The 22,833-nt window shown below is 43.5% G+C and overlaps 3 protein-coding genes across 5 annotated transcripts; 2 read left to right on the top strand and 1 right to left on the bottom strand.

Moving 5' to 3' along the window:
• Positions 1-938: 938 nt before the first annotated feature.
• LOC147187934 (protein lin-9 homolog) lies at positions 939-8,003 on the top strand. Of its 3 annotated transcripts, none has more exons than XM_086099908.1 (15): positions 939-990; positions 1,673-1,705; positions 2,608-2,699; positions 2,787-2,891; positions 2,992-3,122; positions 3,267-3,392; positions 3,506-3,663; positions 3,800-3,933; positions 4,070-4,198; positions 4,279-4,383; positions 5,453-5,533; positions 5,619-5,744; positions 5,906-6,088; positions 6,184-6,281; positions 7,241-8,003. In XM_086099908.1, exons 1-15 carry the CDS (start codon positions 960-962, stop codon positions 7,344-7,346), a joined length of 1,638 nt encoding a protein of 545 aa, XP_085956034.1. In that variant the 5' UTR covers positions 939-959; the 3' UTR covers positions 7,347-8,003. The 3 variants fall into 3 exon arrangements, with proteins under 3 accessions (XP_085956034.1, XP_085956032.1, XP_085956033.1); XM_086099906.1 differs by having other exon boundaries at positions 955-990; positions 2,611-2,699; XM_086099907.1 differs by lacking the exon at positions 939-990 and adding an exon at positions 1,126-1,319.
• A 36-nt stretch (positions 8,004-8,039) lies between these two features.
• LOC147187933 (homeobox protein Mix.2-like) lies at positions 8,040-10,783 on the bottom strand. The gene is made up of 4 exons (XM_086099917.1): positions 10,562-10,783; positions 9,042-9,262; positions 8,775-8,895; positions 8,040-8,689 (listed from the first exon to the last, which is right to left on the bottom strand). The coding sequence occupies exons 1-4, from the start codon at positions 10,647-10,649 to the stop codon at positions 8,172-8,174; spliced, it is 948 nt and encodes a 315-aa protein (XP_085956043.1). The 5' UTR covers positions 10,650-10,783; the 3' UTR covers positions 8,040-8,171.
• Positions 10,784-13,815: 3,032 nt separating this feature from the next.
• Positions 13,816-22,059, top strand: LOC147187932 (Golgi resident protein GCP60-like). The gene is made up of 8 exons (XM_086099905.1): positions 13,816-14,137; positions 16,312-16,453; positions 16,779-16,919; positions 17,815-17,973; positions 18,057-18,231; positions 19,569-19,821; positions 20,515-20,805; positions 20,926-22,059. The coding sequence occupies exons 1-8, from the start codon at positions 13,843-13,845 to the stop codon at positions 21,138-21,140; spliced, it is 1,671 nt and encodes a 556-aa protein (XP_085956031.1). The 5' UTR covers positions 13,816-13,842; the 3' UTR covers positions 21,141-22,059.
• The last annotated feature ends 774 nt before the right edge of the window (positions 22,060-22,833 follow it).

Here is a 22,833-nt window from a genome sequence, read left to right as displayed (position 1 = left end):
ACATCATCAACACAAAGGAGGACAGACCCATGGGCCACTGCGTATGTGGGTCTATTTAGTTGAACACATTTTGTTGTATGAGCAGCTATAGGTGGATAAACGGGTTAATTGTGCCTCCATCTGCCATCTAGTGGAGGTGTTTAATTGTTCCTGTCTGGTCGTATACGTCGCTTGCATAGAGGAACAAAGATGTGTTACAAAAAAACATTTTTGGACTCAATTTAGTGTAATTGGATCATCATGATTATCTTTCTTGTCAAAGAGGTTGGTAATCACTTAACCAGGGTGACTTGTTGCTGGCTCCATACGACCACACACTTCCTGACCAGATGTAAGACAAAAATGCTAATTTAAATATGTGAGGTACTATGTTTGTACTCCATATCATTCCAAATCCGCAAATATTATTAGGCCTACTCATGTAGTGTAGGGCAGTATAAAAGACCCTGCTTAAGTGCAACTAAGCCATGTATGCCACTTAGTGGTGAATCGTGACATTACAATTCAAAACTACAGTCCACCCCTGCATATTTGCAATTCGGCACTCATGGTCCTGGACTCCCATACTTGCAGAATTATTTATTTTCAATAGTTTATTTTTCAGTAATTTTGGAATTTTCCTGTTTTTTTCCGGATAAATCCCCAATTGACCCCAAATATGAATTATCAGCGTTTTTTGGAGGATGTAAAAAAAAAAAAAAAACAATCCTGCACTACACATTACAGTGCCTTTATAATCGATTTTTTTTTACATTTTTTTTAAATAAAGCATTCATGTACTACTAGTCTAAACAAATAATACCATTTGAAGATTTTAAGTCAAATTATCCACACATAGCCCCTAGCAAAAGCTTTAAAAAAAAGTAGGGAAGTGGGCCTCGGCTTGAGGCAGCGTCCCGACTCCCAACCCAGAATGCATTTTGACAACCTCTTTGAAAAAGCGGCGCGGCTCATGCAAGATGGCGGAGATGGACCAGCTGCTGGACGAGAGTGAGTAAAAACAACGTCCATTTCTACCCACTTTCGCTTCGTTGCGACCCCCCCACAACACACCAGGGTGACCGCCTCCTCTGTTTAATTTCAAGTCTTTTTAAAAAAAATATTCTTTCCTACAAAGTTCGAGACATCACCGGTCTCTTACCCAGGGGTCGATCAGGCTAACCCTGATTAGCACGAGACGCTAACGAAGGCTAACAGGGGAGTTTGTCAAGTTTCCTGCACTTGCACCGAGTAAACAAATAACGTTAGCTTAGCCGCTAGTTAGCACCCGCTAATAACAAAAGGAGCCTCCCGGGAGTGGGAACAAAACACTCAGTAAGGTGAGCTCGCTGTGCTACTCGTGCTCGCATCAAGTTTTATGTTTTATCGTCTCCGTGTCATTATTTTCGATACATCAATTTTACGGGCGTTCACGTGTCAGCCAGCAATTTGAATCGGCGTATTCTGTCCACACACCGAAGGAAGGTCTCGGTTGTCCACCCAGCTGTCGCCGTAACGTTACCCGTGTCTGACAGCTCGATCCTCGGCGTAGGCCTCGCTCGAGGCGAGCCCAGCCGGACTGTTTAAAGAGCAGGTGTTTGCAAGCATTGTAATGTTTGAAGATAATATGTATGTGTCATTGCAAAATGCACGAGAGGTACAGTGTGTATAATTCTCCTCATTTCTTGGTTAGGCTCCTCGGCAGAAGCACTTGTCAGTCTAAAAGGTATGTGGGTTATTTTCTGTTTACAATCTTATTGATACAATATGAAATCAACGTGTAATTAGTCTGCTGGAACATTTACTGTTGGCCGGCCAACATTCTGAAGATTTGGTACAGATTTAAGTTAAACACCCTCTAAATAATTAATCGATTGTCAAAATAGCGGTCAATTTGCTAATTAGTTTTCGGCTATTAAAGTAACTTGGACCCAAACTCCAGCTATAAAATGTTTATAATTGTGTATTTTAATGATTATCTTATCAATTAATTGCATAATTGGATGAAAGCACATATTATTAAACAGCAATACTAAACCACTCAAAAAACAAACAATAGCTCTGAAAAACAGATCAAAGATATTTTTTGTTTTAAATGGGCTGTCACTGATATAGTGCTTTTCTACCTCGGTGCTTCACACTGTTACTTCATTCACCAAGTGGTGACTCAGCACCAGGAGCAAGTGGGCGGTCAGAATTTTTGCTCATGGACACTTTGATGTGGTTGCAATGGCAGGGGATCGAACCACCAACCTTTGGGTTGGGAAACGACCACTCTACCACTGAGCCATGCTGCCCCAAAAATGTTCAAATTGTCTCATTTTTACTCTATGCTCAACAATGTGTGCTGCACAATCAAGATGAGCCAAGTTATTTCAATTTACGGATTTTCAGTTTCAGCAAAACCATTTAAAATAATTGTGAACCATTGTTGAGCCACCACCACAGAATTGTGAGACGTTTATTTGTGGAAGCAATCAATTAACTCATTTCGATCTTGTCTGCAACAAATCATTTTGGAAATGACCAATTAAGAGTTTTATTCTTGACCTGCTTGAAAAGAACCATGCAAAGCCCTGCTAATCAATTCTGAATGACTTCCTCATTCCTCAAATGTCCTCGTCACAGAAGGAAGTTTGTCCAACACTCTGAATGAAAAGAATGCCTTCCCAAGAGCTCACAACACCAGGGGACGCCAGTCCACCCTCACCATGGAAACGGCAAGACATTTGGGTTGCTATTATAAGAGATATGACGCAAAAATATGCCACAAACTTCACCGTAAACCTCCCCGTTTGCCTTCACAGCCCACTCGGGGCTCCAAGAGGAGTCGGTACGAGGATGATCATGCACCGCAGCGTCCCCCGTCCAGATCACCGCGAAGGAGCCAGAGGGTCAGCACCACACCACAGGTTTGGAATAAGAACACCACACATGCTCCATGCTTACAATTGTTCATACAAACCTCATCTGTAATGGTCAACCATTGCCTTTCTTTTTTGTTTTTTGCAGAAGTTTTCCAGTGTGGTGACGCCTGACAAGAAGTCATCGCAGAGAATAGGATTGCGATTAAGAAACCTCCTCAAGCTGCCCAAAGCTCACAAGTGGTGCATCTACGAATGGTTCTATTCCAATATCGACAGGTAAACTCATCAGTAACCTGCAAAAAAAATGATCCCGTTATTTTTGTTCTCATTCGAATTCGCAATCAAATGAAAAATGTATTTCTGATGTCGTATGAAATGTTTTTTTTTTTTTTTTTGTCCCTTTCTAAATTTGCATTGTAGGCCTCTTTTTGAGGGCGACAATGAGTTCTGTCTGTGTCTGAAGGAGTCTTTCCCCACCTTAAAAACCAGGAAGTTGACGCGAGTGGAATGGGGGACCATCCGGAGACTGATGGGGAAACCCAGACGGTACATCAGTCACCACCCCGTCGCTGACATTGTGGCTCCTCTAAGCCTCTGATCTAGCAACAAATTTCCACCTTGTTTTTGGAGCCAAGAATTGTTTGCTACTATTTGCCCAGGTGCTCGTCGGCGTTCTTTGCCGAGGAGCGGACGGCGCTGCGGCAGAAAAGACAGAAGATGCGCTTACTGCAGCACAGAAAACTATCGGACGTGTCCAACTGCAAAGACCTTCCTGATGAAATTCCGCTTCCTCTCATCATTGGAACCAAAGTCACTGGTAACAAACAGTTGCCGATTGGGTGCGGTTGAAAATGCAACCTTTTAGCGGCACATGCTGTCTCATTTACACCGCAGGCCCCCCATACTCACACATATTCTTTATCCTCTGCAAAAACCGGCGAATGTGTCAATAGCTCGACTGCGAGGCCTCCACGACGGCTTGTTCACGGGGCAGATCGACGCAGTGGACACCAGCGCGGCCACTTACCGCGTCACCTTTGACCGCAATGGCCTAGGAACACACAACGTGCCTGACTATGAAGTTCTGGTACGTCACGCTGGTTCATTGTGACAGTTCCCGCGCCAACTCTGCCCCTCTGCTAGGTACAACAACCGCTTTTTAAGCAGCTCGTCATCACTTAAATGTTTTTGTTTGTTTGTTTGTTTGACGGTCCGCCTCGCAGAGCAACGAGCCCAACGAGACGATGCCCATTTCAGCCTTTGCCCAGAAGCACCGGACGACGCGCTACGTGCAGAACCTTATGACTCCACCTCGAGGTCCCTACCCGTCCGCCACCACTCCCGTCCTCATGGTATTACCACACATCGTAGTGATGAAATGATCATTTGAACTGTCCGTCGGGGGAAAAAAAGTATTTTCTCCCTCTCCCAGGACCACCATGACCCACTCATCAACCAGTCACCATGGCGGACCAGTCTGCCCACTGCAGATGGAGACACCCTCGGAGGGTTTCCTGTCAAGTTCCTGGTCCAAGTGGTACACACACATTTTTCACTAGTGTATAAAAACACACACAGACATTGAATATATTTATTTAATATACCGTATTTTCCGCACTATAGAGCGCACCAAAAAGTCTTCCATTTTCTTAAAAGCTCACCGCGCGCCTTAAAATCCGGTGCGCCTTGTGTATGGTCATTATGGTAATATGTCGACCCCAAAATGGCTCCTTGGTGGAGACTCGCTTACAATGTTATAACTTGCTGTTGGTTCAGTGAACTGTGTCGCTGCTTTATTAAATACGTTTTTGTTGCAGCTCTGAAAAAAGGAGAGCTATGGTGGTGGTGTTTTTTAAAAATGCACACTTTATTCATGGTTTTCACAGTCTCAACAAATACAGGTACGTCTTTGTCTGCCTCCGTGCCTTCTCTTTTCCCATTGGACTCGAGAGGCGTTCATGACTGCCTCCGAAAAACGTAGATTAACGATTCCTTCAATGAAACTACGAAAATTAAAAATAATGCATCAAAACAGAAAATCAAATGAGGAAATCACAAAATAAATTCTATAGCCCCCCCCCCTACAGAATTTATTTTGTGATTTCCTCGTTTTTGAAAACACAACAAAGGAATAAATAACAAAAACATCTGAGACAGTCCAGTCTCCAACATTTAACTAATATCTGATCGTTCTGTTGGAGCTGCGCTCAAGGAAATGCCATGGGGGGCTATAGAATTTATTTTGTGATTTCCTCACTTGATTTTCTGTTTTGATGCATTATTTTTAATTTTCGTAGTTTCATTGAAGTAATCATTAATTTACGTACTGTATTTCGGAGGCGGTCGTGAACACCTCTTGAATCGAAAGGAAGGAGTGCAGCTACATCTAGTGGATGCATTGTAGATTGTGGTTTATAATCCAGTGCGTCCAATATAAGAAAAAAGAGACCATTCATTGAAGGTGCGCCTCATAATCCAGTGCGCCTTTTAGTGCGAAAAATACGGTATATACATCCAAATTTGTCATCGTACATGTACCGTGATTTCGAATGACATCCTGTTCCTGCTTTCTTATTGCCTAACATATTTTCCCGCTCTGTTACCAGACAAGGTTGTCCAAGATCCTGATGATCAAGAAAGAGCACATCAAGCACTTGAAAGAAATGAACACCGAAGCGGAGAAGATGGTACAAACGCTCTCAGCCCTTCATAAAAAAAATGTTTTCATCATCGCATGATTTGAAAAGGCGAGTCGATACTTCTGCGTTTCAGAAATCATACGCCTTGCCCATTGACCTGGACTTCCAGAAGCGCTACGCGTCCACTGTGCTCGAGCTGGAGCAGCTCAACAAGGATCTCAACAAAGTCCTACACGAAGTGCAGCAGTTCTGTTGCGAGGTAAATTGTAGAGCCGAGATGCTCGAATGCGCACGTTAGCTTCCTGTCGCATCTTGGGTTGGCACTCAAGACACGCAATAAGTCAAGTGCAGATGCATCTGTGTATTTCGGCAACCTAAACCCTTCAGTTCTTTTATGTCTGACCTTCACGTGGCATCCAGCTCTCTCCAGACCAGGGTGCGCTTCCCGCCGACCACCCGGCGGACCTGCGACGACACTGCGAGGACGAGGCTCAGCAGATGGTGCACCTGAGCGACTCCTCCAAGGACGGCCAGCAGAGCGTGACCAACGCCAGCCTCACGCACCTCGTCTCGCGCCTAACGGCTCTGCTGCTGCAGATCAAGGTCGGCGTCTGTCTCCCGAAAACACTCGCGGCCACTTGCTGCAAGGCAAAATTAGTTTTCAAGTATCGTAAATGTGAATGTTGTTGTTTTTGCAGTGTCTGGCAGACGGCGGAGACCTGAATTCATTTGAGTTCAAATCTCTCACAGAGTCCCTCAACGACATCAAAGCATCCATCGATCCCTCTAACCTCAGGTAGCTTAGACCAGGAGGTCCGCTTCTCGAGAGCTACTATCCAGCCTGTTTTAGATGTCTCCCTCTTCCAACACGCCTGATTTAAAGGATCGTTATTGCGCTTCTCAGAGTTTGTTGATGAGCTTATCATTTGAAGCAGGCGTGTTAGTTGGAAGAAGGAGACGTCTAAAACAAGCTGGATCAGGACTCTTGAGGACCGGACTTGGGCACCACTAGTTTAGATTCTCGCCAAAACGCCCTTTATGCGCCCCAATGATGTGCAGCAAGGTTGATGAATATAGCAGCGATTGGAGAGAGGCAACCTTCAATTTTGTAAAATCTTTGGAATTCCTGTCAAGTCCCATGGAAAGTGACCAAATATGAAAATCTTTCCATCCATCCATTTTCTGATCCGCCTAATCCTCGCAAGGATCGCGAGGCATGCTGCGGCCTATCCCAGCTGTCTTCGGGCGGTAGGCGGGGGACACTCTGAACTGGTTGCCAGCCAATCGCAAGGCACACATAGATGAACAAATATCCGCGCTCAAACTCAACACCTAGGAACAATTTAGTGTCCAATCAGCCTGCCGTGTATGTTTTTGGAATGTGGGAGGAAACCGGAGTACCCGGAGAAAACCCACGCAGGCCCAGGAAAAACATGCAAACTCCACACAGGAAAGCCGGAGCCGGGATCGAACCCTGCACCTCTGCACTGTGAGGTCGACGCACTAACCACTGGACCACCAGGTCGTGTCTAAAATATCAAAATATATCACCCCCTCCCCTCCCCTCCCCCAAAAAAGACATCACGATAGCGGAACCAACAAAACAGTGGTATGTTTTAATTGAGACTCTTAAGGGCAAATGCGCGTTATTTATGGAACTTTGGGAAGTTGCTCTTCAATGAAAATGTCTTCACCCCTGTGAATCAGACAGTCCGTTGTCATTACCAAGCTTGTTCTGTGTTGTTGTGCTTGCAGTTGCTTCCAGAACAACGTCGAGATCCACGTGGCGCACATCCAGAGCGGCCTGAGTCAGCTCGGTAACCTGCACGTATTTTCGGCCAACAACACCAACGCGGTGTGAGCAGCCGATCTCCGCAGACCGGTGCACGCACTAACACGAGCACACATGTACACCGCTAGTAACCCTCGCGAAAGGACACCTCGAATCTTCCTTTTATCACCCTCCAGTTTTATCTTACGGAAGGAAACACTTGTGCGCTCAAATGAAACATCTCCACGTTGTTCGCCGGCTCCTCGTGCCAAAAGTTGATTCTTAGAATTGCTATGTATTTATTTATTTCAGAAAAAGGTGTTTTGCCCGTTTCGGCTTTGTTCCGAGCGCGGGCTAACGAATGTTTTATAACATTGTAGATATTTGTACAATATCTGTGAAATTATTCCTACTGTTGGCTTTTGTAATTTTTCTGTGCACTCAAAAGAGACTTTGATATTTTTTTTAAAGGAGAATTCTTCAGCAGGGAGTTTAAAAACGCCTTTTACCCCTGGGGAATGAAAACAAACAAACAAAAAAAAACCACCTCATCGTTGCATTTCCGCATTTGTCACACTGTCATACCGAATGTTCAATATATGAAAACGCCCTGTATATACTTGTTTGTCTTTTTTTATATTAAACACAACATTGCAACGCTGTTTTTCGGCAAGAACACTGGATTCAAGATGAAACCGTTTTATTACAATCTTACAATAAATAGAAGATATTTTATGCAAACAACAATAGCGCAGAGTTGACAAATTTAGTTTTACTGGGTTATTCAACATCAAGCCAGCACACGGTTGTGGCTTTTTGATGATCAACTCTTTTTTTGGGGGGGTGCGGGGGGGTTATGTACAGTCTACATGAAGGTTATGGCAATGCGTAGTCATGAAAGACCATCACCGCATCTTAGATAAAACCACCAAATCCAACCATGGCCTCACTCTCCCAATCTGAGTCAGAATCGTAAAAGTCCGGCAAATCTGCGCCGTGGACTGGCGAGAATCCATCGAACGCCTTCCCCGCCGCCCTCGCATGCGCGTACTGGAGCGGGCCGCCGGCGTCTTTGGGCGATGACCTGCTGAAGTTGTTCTGCACAGGGATGGGCGGGATCACCACCTTCATCTCGGGCCCGATGGTCTTGTTGGGCGGGAAGTTGTCGTACTCCACCAGAACCTTGGGATCGCCGCTCATGCCGTCCTTGGAGGGGTAGATCAGGACGTTATTGGCCGGGATGTCCACGTTGGCCTCGCACCGTTGCAACTGCTCGGCCTTCCCTCGCCTCGCGTCTTTCTCGTAAAGACAGGATGCCAGAAAATGGTCGCCCGGGGCTTTGGTCCTGTGGGGTTCCTCGACTGGGGTTCTGTAGGCGTCTTGTAGTCCAAAAGCAGTCCTGTGAGCCTCTGTACTGTGGCCGTTGTCATAAACTGAAATAATTAAAAAAAAGAAAAAAAAGATGAACACAGTAATGATCACAATGAATATGATGCTAGTTTTTCTGCGGGTGCTTACGTTTGTCTTGGTTCATTCTGTTGGGTAGCTGATGAAAGGATGGCAGTGGATTGGGAGGTTTCACGGGCACCGAGGAGCCCACTTGGCGACGGGATTTTGCTCTCCTGTTCTGGAACCACACCTGAAAGTGGAGGAAAAAAATCGAACACTTAAGAAATTTGAATACAGGGGCTCTCTGTTTACAGCGCAGTTCTGTTCCACACGTGAAGTAAGAGACCGCAACTTGTGGGTAGCCTGTTCAGTCACGCGTCTCATATTTGAACATACCTGTATTCGGGACTCGGGCAGACCGGTGAGCGCCTCAAGCCGCTCCCTCAGGTAGATATCCGGATACTTGGTGTCAGAATACACCTTCTCCAGCACCTCGATTTGCTGCTGGGTGAAGTTGGTCCTCTTCCTACGGTGGGTCAGTATGGCCACGCATTTGTCCACCCGTGGAACCGAGGCAGCCGTGGCCAAATAGTTGGTTACGTCATCACCTCGAAAATCTGAAGGGGACATTTAAGGTTGATGTGAGTGTGTTGGTGCACTAGTAATTCTAAGAGAATATTATACATCGGTAAAATTGAAATTTCAAAAATAGTCATCAGAAATCACCTTTGCTGATTGAAAAGAATCGAAATGCATTCTATAAAAACATAGCGTGACTATGAATGACATAGAATGTAATTAAGCTTTTTTTTTGCTGTGTTTTTTTTTTTACCCCCTTCAATTCAATGGACATTGTGCTGCTCCTTGTAGTCTGCCTGCCTTGGCCACCGGTGGCAGGATAATGAAGCAGGCGTGCTTAATACGTCAATCGCGATCGACCGGTAGCCCGCCACTGGTACCAAGTCGGGATGAAAAAGCGCTCAAAAAAGATTTGTGTGTCTGTGTGCTTGTTATTATTGTTATATATGTTTCTTTTTTGATTGTGTGTGTGAAACCATACATGTGCGGTCACGGGTCGACCGCGGGAAGTTGGTTGCTTGAAAAGTAGATCTTCAGTCAAAAAAAAGGTTCGGGACCCCTGATGTAGAGTATACGTACACGTGGAGGTGGTCAGTTCTCAAGCTCCTCAGTAAGATGCTAGATTTGTTTCAGGGGAGGATAAAGAATATATACATGCTGTGAGTATGACATGATCAGTCACCATGTGATGCTTAAAAGGGTTCCAACGCCATGGCAATGATGCTATTTGTCAGTCGACGACATTTTGCATTCTTAGCATTTAGCGAAACAGAACTGTTCGCCAAAGATGAAGCTATGTGGTGGTTTAAAATACAGAAATGTACTTATGTGAAAAGGTTTTCTGGCATTAAGCGACGTTAAGCTTTTTTTTTCTCTTTCGTGAACGATAGAAAAGTGCTTATGCCGATAAAATTCATAAGTATGGTGGCGATTGCTTGGATATTATCAGAGGTCGAAGAGGGCATGAGTACAGCTGTTCGTGTGAATTTTGGTGACAATTCATAGTAGTTTTCTGACATTAAGTGACGTTAAGCTTTTTTTCCTCTTGAGTTCACTGGCACCATCCAGTGCTTGCCTTTAAAATGTTGACTGGCAAATCCAAACAAAAAAGTTCTCCAAATGATTGCACGCATCTCGAAAAACGCAAGTCGGATCTCAAAGCACCACTGTAGTCATCATTTTGTTAATAAAAAAATGTACTTGAGTGGACGAAGATGAATATATTTTAGAAGGGAAAAACTCTAAGTAGAATATTCCCCCCCCCCCCCCCCCCTAAAAAAATCGAATTTGCAACTCCTAAACGAATCCCGTGAAGCTTCGAAGGAGCGACACCTTACCAGGGTTGCCCATCTGAAGAGTTCCTTCGTGGTACAACTGCAAGTGGTTGAGGTCCCCGACGGGCAGGTTTCCGTGGATGGCCGACATCGCTTTCTCGCCGTCGTCACGTCCCAACCCGAAAAAAAAGTGAGCTCGGAAGAGGCCCGCTCAGAGTTAAATGTCCCGGCGGATCAAAGGTGTGACGTGCAAAGTGTGAACTAGGCGGCCATCGACGCTCGGCAGCCCCCGCTAAGCGCCAACTTCAGACGTCTGCGGCCCTCCGGAGGTGTGAAGCTCCGGAGGGCCGCCGCAAGTCTCTTCTTAAAAGGAAAAAAAAAAGAACTTTTAATAGCATGAGCGCGTTCAATACACATCGACAGAGAAAACATTTATCCGCTTTGGCATGGGACGAGCCATTAATGGACCTGTCACCTTCAAAGACCGTCGGAAACTACCACTTTCCTCTCTCCCGACACAAGCTCCAAACTTCGGCTTCACCCCAGTTTGCATTAGCGAGAAAGAGGAGAAAACGAAAATAAAGTAGAATTGCAATAACGGGGTCCAAATTTTACAAATGAAAAAAATAAATAAATATGCCTTTCAAAAATAAATGTTATAGTCATTAGACACTAATATAAATAAGAAATGGAGGAGATTTAAGTCATGAATCGTCATGACCAGTTACTCTTAGTTTTATAAAAAAACGTAATATCCTGTATAAAATCAGAGTTTTATAATATTCATTTTACACCAATATAAACCATCCAAAATTTAACAAGAATATAGACATGATACACCGATGAAATTGTAATTTTACAAGACCTAAATGATTAGACAAGTTGGAATCTTACAAGTCAATCCTCACCAATATTGCAATTTTACTCTAATCAAATGACATCGTGTCTCGATCAAATACTTTTAAAATAAGTATGCACATTACAGTTCTGATTTTTGTAATACTTATATGCCAATGAAATACAAATTTAACAATACCTTCGTTGTAACAAAATTTAAGGATGCACTATACATCGACCAAAATAGCAATTTAAATTATTATACAGCAATAACATCCTAATCTTACAAGACTGCTATTATACAGCAATATAATTGTGATGTTATAATAATGGTCCTTCTGCAAAAACTTTACAGGATCTCTTATATTTACACACTAATAAAATCACAATGTCACAAGAATAACACCATTTGAAATGTTACGAGGGGAAAGTGAAAATATATCACAATGTGTGAGAGTAGAAAATGGATGTATTCATTCTTTTAAATCAACTGCGTCATTTAAAAAAAATACAAATTAAAGTACGATTAATATATTAATATCAAATGATTGCCAGACATTTGCTTGCATTTACGCAAAGATATATACTGTATCTGCCTATATGTTTTTACGTTTGCGTATAAAGTCTCCTTATGTATTTATTTACTATTAACGTGCTCTTTGACTTTTGTGTACCATACAAATGCACCCTGGAAATCAATAAAATAGTGTAGTTGTCATTATACTGCCCAAAACTAGAATGGCCCCTCCCCCCAATTTTAAACCTATGCAAATGCTTGCACACTTGTTCTAAAATGTCCAAGACAGATGTGCTTGGATGATGCTGCAACTATTATTAATCTAGTTAACATTAATTTAAATGACTGGGATTTTCTGTGGCACTCTGTGCTTTGAACTTGGCTGCACATAGGAAGTGATTCACCCTCAGTGACAACAAAGTGTGTCACAATACACAAAGACAAGTTCCAAAGTGTTCCACGGTGCTTGACACCTGAATGGCCTCATTAAATCCTCGCAAGGATCATGTCCAGAGGTGAGGTGACACCAACTTCTTCCTGTCTACTTGACCCCCGCATCCACCCCCCAAAAAAACTTGAAATAGAATCATCATGTAAACTCAAGGCAAAATAATTCAAACACATATCAGATTAAACATTTATGGATTTGAATTCATGTATTCATCTATGTACACATTTACAATATCAAGCAATGAGATTGGATAGTTTGTCAAAAGAAGAGTCAACACTTGTGTCTGTGGCAAAAAATAGCAATAATCAGTATGTATGCATTGGAAAATGACACGAATACCAGTATATGCAGAAGTGAAGAGCAGTAGTAATAGTCAGAAATATTGTATTACATCAAATATACTACACGGGCATTAATAAATATTTACCGGTATCTTTAAGGCAATACATGTATCAATACATTCTCTTGAAATCACCATTTGAGCGCGAACTAAACACCACAGCATGAAGCATGACGGATTGACAGGAATAGATATATAAATGTTGCACTCCAAAACTGCCGGTCTTAATACTGAGGTGCCATCGACCATCTAATGATCAAATATACAAAGACCGCTGGACTGTTAACATATCACTGCAGAATGGGGGATCATTTACCCGTCTGTCTGTTAAATGTATAATGGTCAGTTGAAAAAGACGAAACAAAAAGAAAAGTAGTGTGTCCTTATAGGTGTCAAACAGACGGCCAGTACATATCCCCAAAGTCTTTTTCCCCTGTTTGATGTTTGACAGCACAACCTCCTCAACTGCCTTTTAATCTGACTAAAACTCACTGAACACAAAATCAATCAGGCTAAAGTTTTTTAAAAATAGCCTCCCGGATGAATATGAAAACCATAGCAAGTGCAATATATTACAATAAAATAGGATACAGGATTAATAAATATGTGTGTGTATACAATAAATTCTAAATGTAACCCCAAGGATGAGCAAATATATTCTGATGCAAATGAGCATAAGAGTGCACTTATAAGGACAGCTCAATACACAGGTTACTCCAGTGGATCATGGCATTTAAGAAATATTCAAATAATATTCTCATCATACTGTAAACCATATCCTGCAAATATTGTAAAGTATTTGTTTACACTGGGTGAGGCAGTGAGAGGCCTATAGGTCATGTGCAAATCATAAAGGGTGAAGAAATTAGGCATTTGGTCTTCCTTTCGATAACATCCAAAATGCCTTGAATACCGAACATAATAACCACATTATATGACTCAGAGTACATATGTAACATAAAATACCATACACGAGTAGCTTTATTTGCAATGGATTTAAATTGCTCTTTGAACAAATGTTCAAAGTATAAATTCTTAAATGAACTTCAAAAGTATAATTCTGGTCAGGTATTTATTTCACAATGAATATTTTGGACTCTTCAAATAATAAATATATTTGCAAAATATAAGACCATTTCCCGGAAGTTCCGTCAGGCTAAACGGAAGTAGGTACGTGGCCGCTTCAGCTGACAGTCTGCATGATGGCAACCGAGGTTCACAGCGGCTACCTCGACAGCGCTCCTTCCAGCCGTCTCGAAGTCTCCGTTGACGGCCTCACGCTCAGCCCGGACTCGGAGGTCGAGCAGGGCCAGCCGGAGGAGCCGCCGCCGCCGCCGCGACCGGACGCCGCCGCGGAGCCCGACGTCCAAACACCGGCCACCCTTGAGGCTAACAACGACGGCGACGATGGGGAGTCTGACAAATCGTCCGCAGAGACCAAATGGGGCTTTCCTCTTCAAGAGCTCTACGGAATGGCCCTTAAGTTCTTCAAAGGTACGCCAGGTGTTCATTTCGCATGCTTAAGCATGTTTACAAGTCAGCATTTGTAGACTTCCGAATAAGCTGCTTGAAGCTAGCCGCGGCTAGGCTAACTGTCACCTCTCGCAGGCGACCAGAGTGACGTTAGCACGTCGCTTGCACTTAGCCACGAAAGGGTAGAACAAGCACAGCGCTTCCGCCTTTGTCACGATTTATTTATTTTTTTGGTGTGTGTGGCTCTCCCATTCGGTTATTGTCACTCCCATTCGGTGATTGTCACTCGTAACACGCCCCACAAATTCAGCTGTTCAAATGAATCAATACAAGCCAAAGCTAAATCTAGCGGGTTAGCAAACTGTTGCATTTGGTTTCAATAATTAATATTGGGCAGTACAAGTGAACGAGATTCAGAATGTCGTCCCCCTTCTTTTCAGTTTGTCAAGTTATTAAATGTTTTCCTTGGCGGATGATTGCTCCACTCTTTAGGAGTTTAAGAAGTAAAGCAAAATAGTTAAAGAGGGCTAGGTCGCAGATGTCAAACCCAAGCCCCGGGGGCCAGATCCGGCCCGCCACATAATTTTATATGGCCCGTGATAGCAAATCATGCTAAAATCTGTATCGAAATGTCAAATTGTCAGGAGTATTAAATAACGTTGAGATCTTTTTTTTGTTACCCTGTTTACACTTACTTGAATAAGCTACTGTATATAGTTGACTTGAGTGATTTAAAACTTCGTAAGCCACCAATTTGTTGTATAGAAGTAATGATACAATGAGACAATCAAACATTTATTTGGTTTCACTATCGTAACGACCCTCCGAAGGACAACTCAACTTTAAAGTGGTCCGTGACAAAAATGAGTTTGACACCCCTGGGGTAGGTATTTATTGAAGTGGATGACCCAGCCAGCCAGCAATAATTGAAATGCAGTTTTGGTTTGGTGTGAGACAGATTGTACAATTCTACCCCACTTATAGAGTGTAAAAGCAAACCAAGATATTAGTGATTTGGGGTAAAGCGTTTCTTTTGTTAAGTGGCTGACGGTGTTACCCGATAGGACTAATTGAGACACGGTGTCTATCAGGTATGAAATGATTCGGGGTCCACCCTCTTTGCTCAACAAAAACCAAAACAAAGTGCTAGTTTGTTGGGGTGAGGTTCTCCATTGCAACTAACTCACAATTTAAGGTGAGGTGTTTATTTTTATGGAGGTGACTATGGCATGCCTAACCAGGACTAAGTGGGACGCAGCATTTAATAGGTCTGAAACCAGGCAGCATCATAATGAGTGAATGATATCATCTCCACCTTTTGATTGCTAAAAAGCAACAGCGTCGCCACGCCAGGACACAGCAACCATTAGCAGGAAGGCGAGTACTTAAAGAAATGTACGAAAATCGCTCAGTTTCCTTCTCTGACCGTAATATTCTCCCTCACTGTCATATTTTGTCACATTTTATACCTAAAAAAACAATAGTTATTGCTTGGTGAAGGATTTGTTTTCTAAAGTTTACAAGAGTGCCATTAGATAGTGGCGTCAACAAAAGCGGAGTGCATTGTTTGAAGAACTGTGCGAAATGGTACTGCTTCATACGACAACTACTAGTATCCAGCCCTCTTGTGTAGCTAAAAAGCAAAATAAAATATTCGCGGCTCTGGGTGTGGCAGTTATTTTCTTGTTTGACAGGTTACAGCAACGCGCCCAGTTTGGACTATTTACGATATGACCTGCATTTAAATGGAGACCACTACTTGAATAAAACAATATTAGTGAAAAGGGCAATTTTTATTTTTTTTTAAGTCGATGACATACCTGGTTTAAAGCCAAGACCAATTGAGACACAGTGTACATTCGAGTGTGGGCCATTATTTTGAGGGATTGTGGTTTAGAGTTGTATTTCAATTTTGACTTTTTTTTTTAACTTACAGTTCTAAATGCCTCCCTCCGCAAAAGCTTTGCAGGAATGCATTATCTTAAGTCGGTCATAGATTTAGAGCTCATTATCAGCAGTCATTTACACATAGGGAGGCTATGTGAAAATGTCAATAATTGTGTTTCTGTATTTACTTAACAATTTTGCGAGCATCTTATTGGCCTGCGCCACCGGTCATAATTGTCAGTGTCGGCGTTTTTTCTTTTTCCCCCTTCCCCATCCTTATGCAAATATGTCCCATTGTTCTGGCGTAGATAAGGACGGCAAAGCCTTCCACCCTACCTACGAGGAGAAGCTGCGGCTGGTGGCGCTGCACAAACTGGTGCTGCTGGGCCCTTACAACCCCGACGCTTCCCCCGAGGTGGGCTTTTTCGATGTGCTGGGCAACGACCGCAGGTAACGACCGTATGCGCAGTTGCGCATGCACGTGCCGCTTTTTAACCCTTGTTGCACATGCCAAATGCTGATGTGGTTTGTTTTGTCTCTGCTAGGACTTTTAACACTGAATTCAAATTATTTTCCTAATTTGAAAATCTGAAACAAAGAAAATGTAAAGATGAACCAAAAAAAGGGTAAAAATTTCTCTTATCCGGGTGCACCGAACCATTGCATGCTACTTACTATGTGAGGATACACAGTTTTATTTTTCAGACAGCCCCGCCCCCCAGCCCCATCCTATAAAACTATCCTTCAAAAACATGTTTTTGCTGTTTACATGCAGAAAGGAGTGGGCCTCCCTGGGTAACATGGAGAAGGAGGAGGCCATGGTGGAGTTTGTGCGGCTGCTCAACAAGTGTTGTAACCTCTTTGCGCCATACGCCACATCACACAAGATAGAGAGGGAGGAGCAAGACAGAAAAAGGTACGTTTTTGAACGTATGTTCCACACAACCCATTTTTTACATCTTGCGAGGGCCTCCAAACATCCATCCATCCATTTTCCGATCCGTTTTATCCTCACAAGGGTCGCGGGGGGTGCTGGAGCCTATCCCAGCTGTCTTCGGGCAGTAGTCGGAGGACACCCTGAACCGGTTGCCAGCCAATCGCAGGGCACACAGAGACGAACAACCATCTGCACTCACACCACACCAAGGGACAATTTAGAGTGTTCAATCGGCTTGCCATACATGTTTTTGGAATGTGGGAGGAAACTGGAGTACCCGGAGAAAACCCACGGAAGCAAACATGCAAACTCCACACAGGAAGGCCGGGATCCAACCCACGTCCTCTGCACTTTGCTTACCCCTTTTATAGTGCGTAAAGTAGGGTCCAACCAAAAATGATTTTTTTTTTAAGGTTAAAGTTTACAAAAATAAAGATATGAATTACATACTGCACATGTAAAAAAAAAAAAAAACACTTGGAAAATGCTAGCAAAAATAACAGCTATTTTATTTATTTATATTTTTTTAAAGAGCTAATATCGTCTGATTAAATCGGCCGTCCAGTCTGTCGGGCCCTCTTGTGGAGTATTCGAGATGACCACCACTGTACACCATACATGTAGCCACAGGACATCTTGACTGCCCGAAAAGACAGAATAAAGAATAGTAGAAGAAGCAGAAATAATCGAACAGAGGCGAACTTATTTGCGAGATACTCACGGTTGCAAAGTCTTCTCGTAGCCTTGTCCAAATGATATGCAAGGATTTGGTTACGAGTGGAAAGCGCCTGCGATGTCATCTTGTAAATGTCTATTGGGAATTTATATCTCACCGTCTTTCCACGATTGATATTAATGTTCGTTTTCCTTTCAGGAGAGAGGAAGAGGAGCGCCAGCGGCGGGAGGAGGAGGAGCGGGAGCGGCAGAGGCAGGAGGAAGAGAGACGCAGGCTGGAGGAGGAAGAGAGGCAGCGGCGGGAGGAAGAGGAACGGAGACAGGCAGAGGAAGAGAGGCTACGGGTGGAGCAGCAGAAGTATGCGCAGGCCTCACCAACAATTGTGACAAACTTCCGTCCCTTTCAATTTCCGAAACGCATCCGCGCCTTCCGCTTCGCAGGCAGCAGATCATGGCCGCCCTGAACGCCCAGACGGCGGTGCAGTTCCAGCAGTATGCTGCCCAGCAGTACCCCAACAGCCCCGAACAGCAGATGGGCCTCATCCGTCAGTTGCAGGAGCAGCACTACCAGCAGTACATGCAGCAGCTCTACCAGGTCCAGCTGGCCCAGCAGCAGGTTGGCACCATTCACCGACATTCATCCATTCATCAATTGCTGAGCACATGTAGACCAACAGACATTCACACTGGACATTGTAGAGTCTTCGGGAGGGGTCACCAACTGTGGTCCTTGAAGTCATCTTACCTGCATGTTGTAGATCAGGGGTGTCCACACATTTTCGCCACGGGCCACATTTTAGTTACCATTTCCCTTGGAGGGCCATTATGACTGAAATCATCTAAAGAAGTCAAGAATAACTGTTTATTCAACTATTGTTTAAGTTACTGTAATGAGGTGTTTGGCAACAAGAAAATGCTTAGTATCTCTCTTATTTATTACATTTGAGAATGTGAAATTTTGGTCTATATTTTAGCAAGCATCATGGAAGTTGCCATGTTTAATTTGCTTTCACGGGCCACATAAAATGATGTGGCGGGCCAGATCTGGCCCCCGGGCCTTGAGTTTGACGGCTGTGTTGAAGATGTTTTCTTCCTCCAACACACTTGATTCAAATGATCAGGATCGATATCAGACTTGTGAAGAGCTTGCTGACATGGAGCTCCTCAACTTCAGCATACTGAATTGTCAAGATGCCACAAGATTGCAGCAAAGCATGCCTTTTTTTTTCCTAAATGAAGTTACTTAACTCACTTTTAGATAGTTCCTTGGTATCGCAACAAAGCGCGACTCACTTCAACGGAGTTCCTTTGCGCCAAGAGGACTCATGATGCGCGAAACAATTTTTAACAGTTTGTGTCTTTACTGCAAGAATGGGCCAAATGGGACATTATAAACTGATGATGTCTTTGTATTATACTAACAATATGATCTTGTTTTTAATACAGTCAAACCTCGGTTTTCGAACGTCTCTGTTCTCGACCAAATCGGTTTTCGACCAAAAATTTCGAGTTTTTCATGCCTCAGATGACGACCGAATTTCGGTTCTCGAACAAACTGTGCGCACTTGAATGTGTCACTTGACTCCTCTCGCCTTCCTTACACGAGTAAGTGACGCTTCCTCGTGTAGACGAGGAAGTGACGCGTCCTCGTGTAGCGTTCCATTGTGAGCAGACGTGTTCAATAAAGATTGTTTTTAAAAAGAGCGTGGTTTCGGTTTTCGAACAGCCTTCTGGAACGGATTATGGTCGAAAACCGAGGTATGACTGTATACGAATATTTTCTTGCTTGGCAGCATGGTGATAAAGCGGTTAGCACATCTGCCTCACGTTTCAGATTTTGGGTCCTGGAATCTCAAAAATGGATGGATGTATTCAAGCAACCTTGATTGGTTATAATCTCTTAAGAGTGTTGTCTAGCAGCATGTTGGGTAATCTGCTTTTCTCTAATCGCAGGCGGCCTTGCAGAAGCAGCAGCAGCAACAGCACGCCGACTCCGTGGCGCACGGCCACCAGGAAACCGACGGTTGTTGCAGCGGCGAGCACCCGGCCGGCTTGCCAGCGGGACCCTTGTATGGGGCGGCGGCTCTGCCGCCTTCGGGCCAGAACATGCCCACCGTCAATGGCGGCGACACTTACCTGGACAACACGGTGCGGGCGCTTGAGCCCGAGTCGGCGGAGGAGGTGTCAGAGAATGGGCCGCTATTTGGTGAGTTGGCATAACGTTGCGGTGCCCCTAAAAGGAAACCTTTTTTTTTTCGTCCGTAGTTATTTTTTTAATGCAAACGTTTTTTTTTCTTCTTTTTTTCCAAAATTATTTCCAAATGATGGCTCAGTGGTAGAGTGGTCATTTCCCAACCCAGAGGTTGGTGGTTCGATCCCCCATTGCGACAATGTCGAAGTGTCCTTGAGCAAGATACTAAACCCCCAGTTGCTCCTGATGCTGCGCCATCCGTAGGTGAATGTGGTATCAGTGTAAAGCGCTTTGAGTACCCAAAGTAGAAAAGCGCTACGTCAGTGACATTTGCCAATTTCCTACTATTTAGTGATTTTTCTTCATTTAATAATTTTATTTTTTGGGTCTGAATTTTGTCCTAATATATAAACACTCTCATATAAAACAATGGAATGGAAAAACAGTAAATACGGCTTAAGTGAACGTATCTCCTTATATCACGTGACTGAATATTATAATGCCACTGCGCACACTACTTTGCATATCGTTACAAAGTATGTCGGTCGCGACATACGGTACAGGAAAGTAGTAATTGCTGACTGAGCATGCAGACCGTTTTCTGTCACACTAACTTCTATTTCAGGTTCTATCACAAAAGCCTCTATGAAATCTGTCATAGTAAACATAGTTCTTGTTCTTTAAAAAACAAAACAAAAAAAAAAACAGCAGCCGACTCTCCACCCGTTATCGCTGCTCCCTCCATGTGGACGCGGCCACAAATCAAAGACTTCAAAGAGAAGATCCGTCAGGACGCCGACAGCGTGATCACGGTCGGCCGCGGCGAGGTAGTGACAGTGCGCGTGCCCACGCACGAAGAGGGCTCCTACCTCTTCTGGGAATTCGCCACGGACTATTACGACATTGGCTTCGGGGTCTTCTTCGAGTGGACGGACGCGGCGTCCTCCTCGGTCAGCGTGCACGTGTCTGAGTCGAGCGACGAGGATGACGACGACGAAGGTGAGGGAGGGCGAGCCCTGTAAAAGTCATTCAAATTTACCGTCACACAAACTTCGAGTTAATTTCCAGCAGCGTGCCACGATATTTGTTGAAAAGTTCTACTTATTTCTGCCCCCGCAGGTGAGCCGGCCAGCGAGGAGGAGAAGGCCAAGAAGGAGGCGAGCAAACCTCAGGTGGACGAGATAGTGCCGGTGTACCGGCGGGACTGTCACGAGGAGGTATACGCCGGCAGCCACCAGTACCCCGGCCGCGGCGTCTACCTGCTCAAGTTCGACAACTCTTACTCATTGTGGCGCTCCAAGAGTGTTTACTACAGAGTCTACTACACCAGATAAGCCTGAAGACAAACCTGGGGGGTGGGGGTTGGGGGGGGGCATGATTCGAGGAGTGTATGTGGTGTTCTTATACACACACACACACACACACACACGTAAATATATATCCGAGTTTGTGTGTCATAGGAGGGAGACGATCTATTCTGAAACCACCACCAGGGGGAGACAAATGAACACCCGGAGCCCTGTTGTGTTTTCTCTTCAGTGAGGGGGACCAATGAATGGGATTATTTGTGTCCCCACATGGAAGACAAGTTTCTATTCTTATCAGCCACATATTTCCAAAAAGTTGGGATACGCTTGCTGTTTAACTTTTTTTTTTTGTCCACTTGTTACAATTTATGAAGAAGCACCAAATAGTCCACTGCAGTCTCCACAAATTGCCTCCAGAATATCGCTGGGTATATAACACGGGATTCAAATTAATCTTCCAAGTACAAGTGAATGCAGAACGTTTAAATATTTTAGTGACCGCTTTAATTTTTTTTCAATTCTAACACACGTCATTGTTTTTCTTCCAAAGCGTCATCTTTTTTTTTTTGTGGCGCAATTATGTTCTCCCGCGTCCCGAGTTTGTCGTTTTTCACAAGTTGACTCTCTTTCGCCTTTGTAATGTAAATAATTCTATAAATAAGTTTATGTAAAGGAGGGTTTTTAGACAAGGGTCTGAGGTTTCTGAAAATTCAGTGCACTGTTGGAAGTAGAGCGAATAAGATACACCTTATACATTTTACCCCACCTGAATGAACGTTTAAAATGGGAAAAAAATAAAGGTATATATCTCTAGAAGACTGATGACATGGCAGAAATGGGAGGCAATTTTTTTTGTTTTTGTATTGTTTGGGTCTCTGAGTTGGAAAAATCTTTTTGGGCATATATTTAATCTTGATTAAAATTATGTTCATCTTTTGGCTCATCAGTTTTTTGCCCTGCATTTGTATCTCTTTAATAGTCATCTTAAATGAAGTACAGTTTCAGCAGAAAATTTGAATGCAGTTTTTTTGGAATGGATCACCTTGGATAACAAGCGCACTCGATGTTTTGTATGTATATTAGCACTATTAAGTCTCATTTCTACCCTTTTTAGGTTACTGTGTGCACACTAGAGATAGTCACACACTCGAGTAGAACTTTTCATTTTTAGCCTTGGACTATTAAAAAAGCCCCAAAACAGCCATTTGTTTTGAGCAATTGTAAGAATGCCAGGTGGCGTACTGGATAAGCACGAGTAAGCTGGGAGGAGAGATAAATCACAACTCCAGTGTTTTAGAGAATGTGGAGGAGTTATTTTTAAAAGGAAGGTATGAGCAAACGACAACGTTTATCTTTGTTGTCGTGAATGCTCTTCAGTAACTCGAGCAGGAAAGCTAGCCAGCAGCTGCTAAGAAGGTACCATTTGATTGACTGCTTCTTATCAGCACGTCGAAACCTTTATTTATCATTCTTAATAGTTGTTCAATGTTAAATGTCCAACAACACTTCGCAACAATGTACAATACCAGTCTCCAACCGTTCAACTGCTCGTCTAATTATGCGTGACGTTTCATATCTTTCACCTATCACCTCTAACGTTTCAGTTTAGGTTTAGCCTGCTGCTAACTGGACACTACACAAGACAACGTGACAAAGCCAGGTATGGATTAAATTGTCTTTATGGAGAATATAAAGTCGCTACAAATATACTAGTTAAAAA

Source organism: Hippocampus guttulatus, chromosome 20 (assembly GCF_054856545.1).
Source record: "Hippocampus guttulatus isolate MCC_2025c chromosome 20, RoL_Hgut_1.0, whole genome shotgun sequence".
Taxonomy (NCBI): domain Eukaryota; kingdom Metazoa; phylum Chordata; class Actinopteri; order Syngnathiformes; family Syngnathidae; genus Hippocampus; species Hippocampus guttulatus.
This window is presented reverse-complemented; position numbering and strand designations above follow the sequence as displayed.

Coding starts and splice junctions, on each gene's coding strand:
- LOC147187934 (XM_086099908.1), top strand. CDS start 960: ATGGCGGAGATGGACCAGCTGCTGGACGAGA. Junction 1,706..2,607: donor AGCACTTGTCAGTCTAAAAG/GTATGTGGGTTA, acceptor TCCTCGTCACAG/AAGGAAGTTTGTCCAACACT. Junction 6,282..7,240: donor ATCGATCCCTCTAACCTCAG/GTAGCTTAGACC, acceptor TTGTGCTTGCAG/TTGCTTCCAGAACAACGTCG.
- LOC147187933 (XM_086099917.1), bottom strand. CDS start 10,649: ATGTCGGCCATCCACGGAAACCTGCCCGTCGGGGACCTCAACCACTTG. Junction 9,263..10,561: donor TCTTCAGATGGGCAACCCTG/GTAAGGTGTCGC, acceptor TGTCCCCTTCAG/ATTTTCGAGGTGATGACGTA. Junction 8,896..9,041: donor TGCCCGAGTCCCGAATACAG/GTATGTTCAAAT, acceptor CTCCACTTTCAG/GTGTGGTTCCAGAACAGGAG.
- LOC147187932 (XM_086099905.1), top strand. CDS start 13,843: ATGATGGCAACCGAGGTTCACAGCGGCTACCTCGACAGCGCTCCTTCC. Junction 14,138..16,311: donor GGCCCTTAAGTTCTTCAAAG/GTACGCCAGGTG, acceptor GTTCTGGCGTAG/ATAAGGACGGCAAAGCCTTC. Junction 19,822..20,514: donor AGAGAATGGGCCGCTATTTG/GTGAGTTGGCAT, acceptor AAAAAAAAACAG/CAGCCGACTCTCCACCCGTT.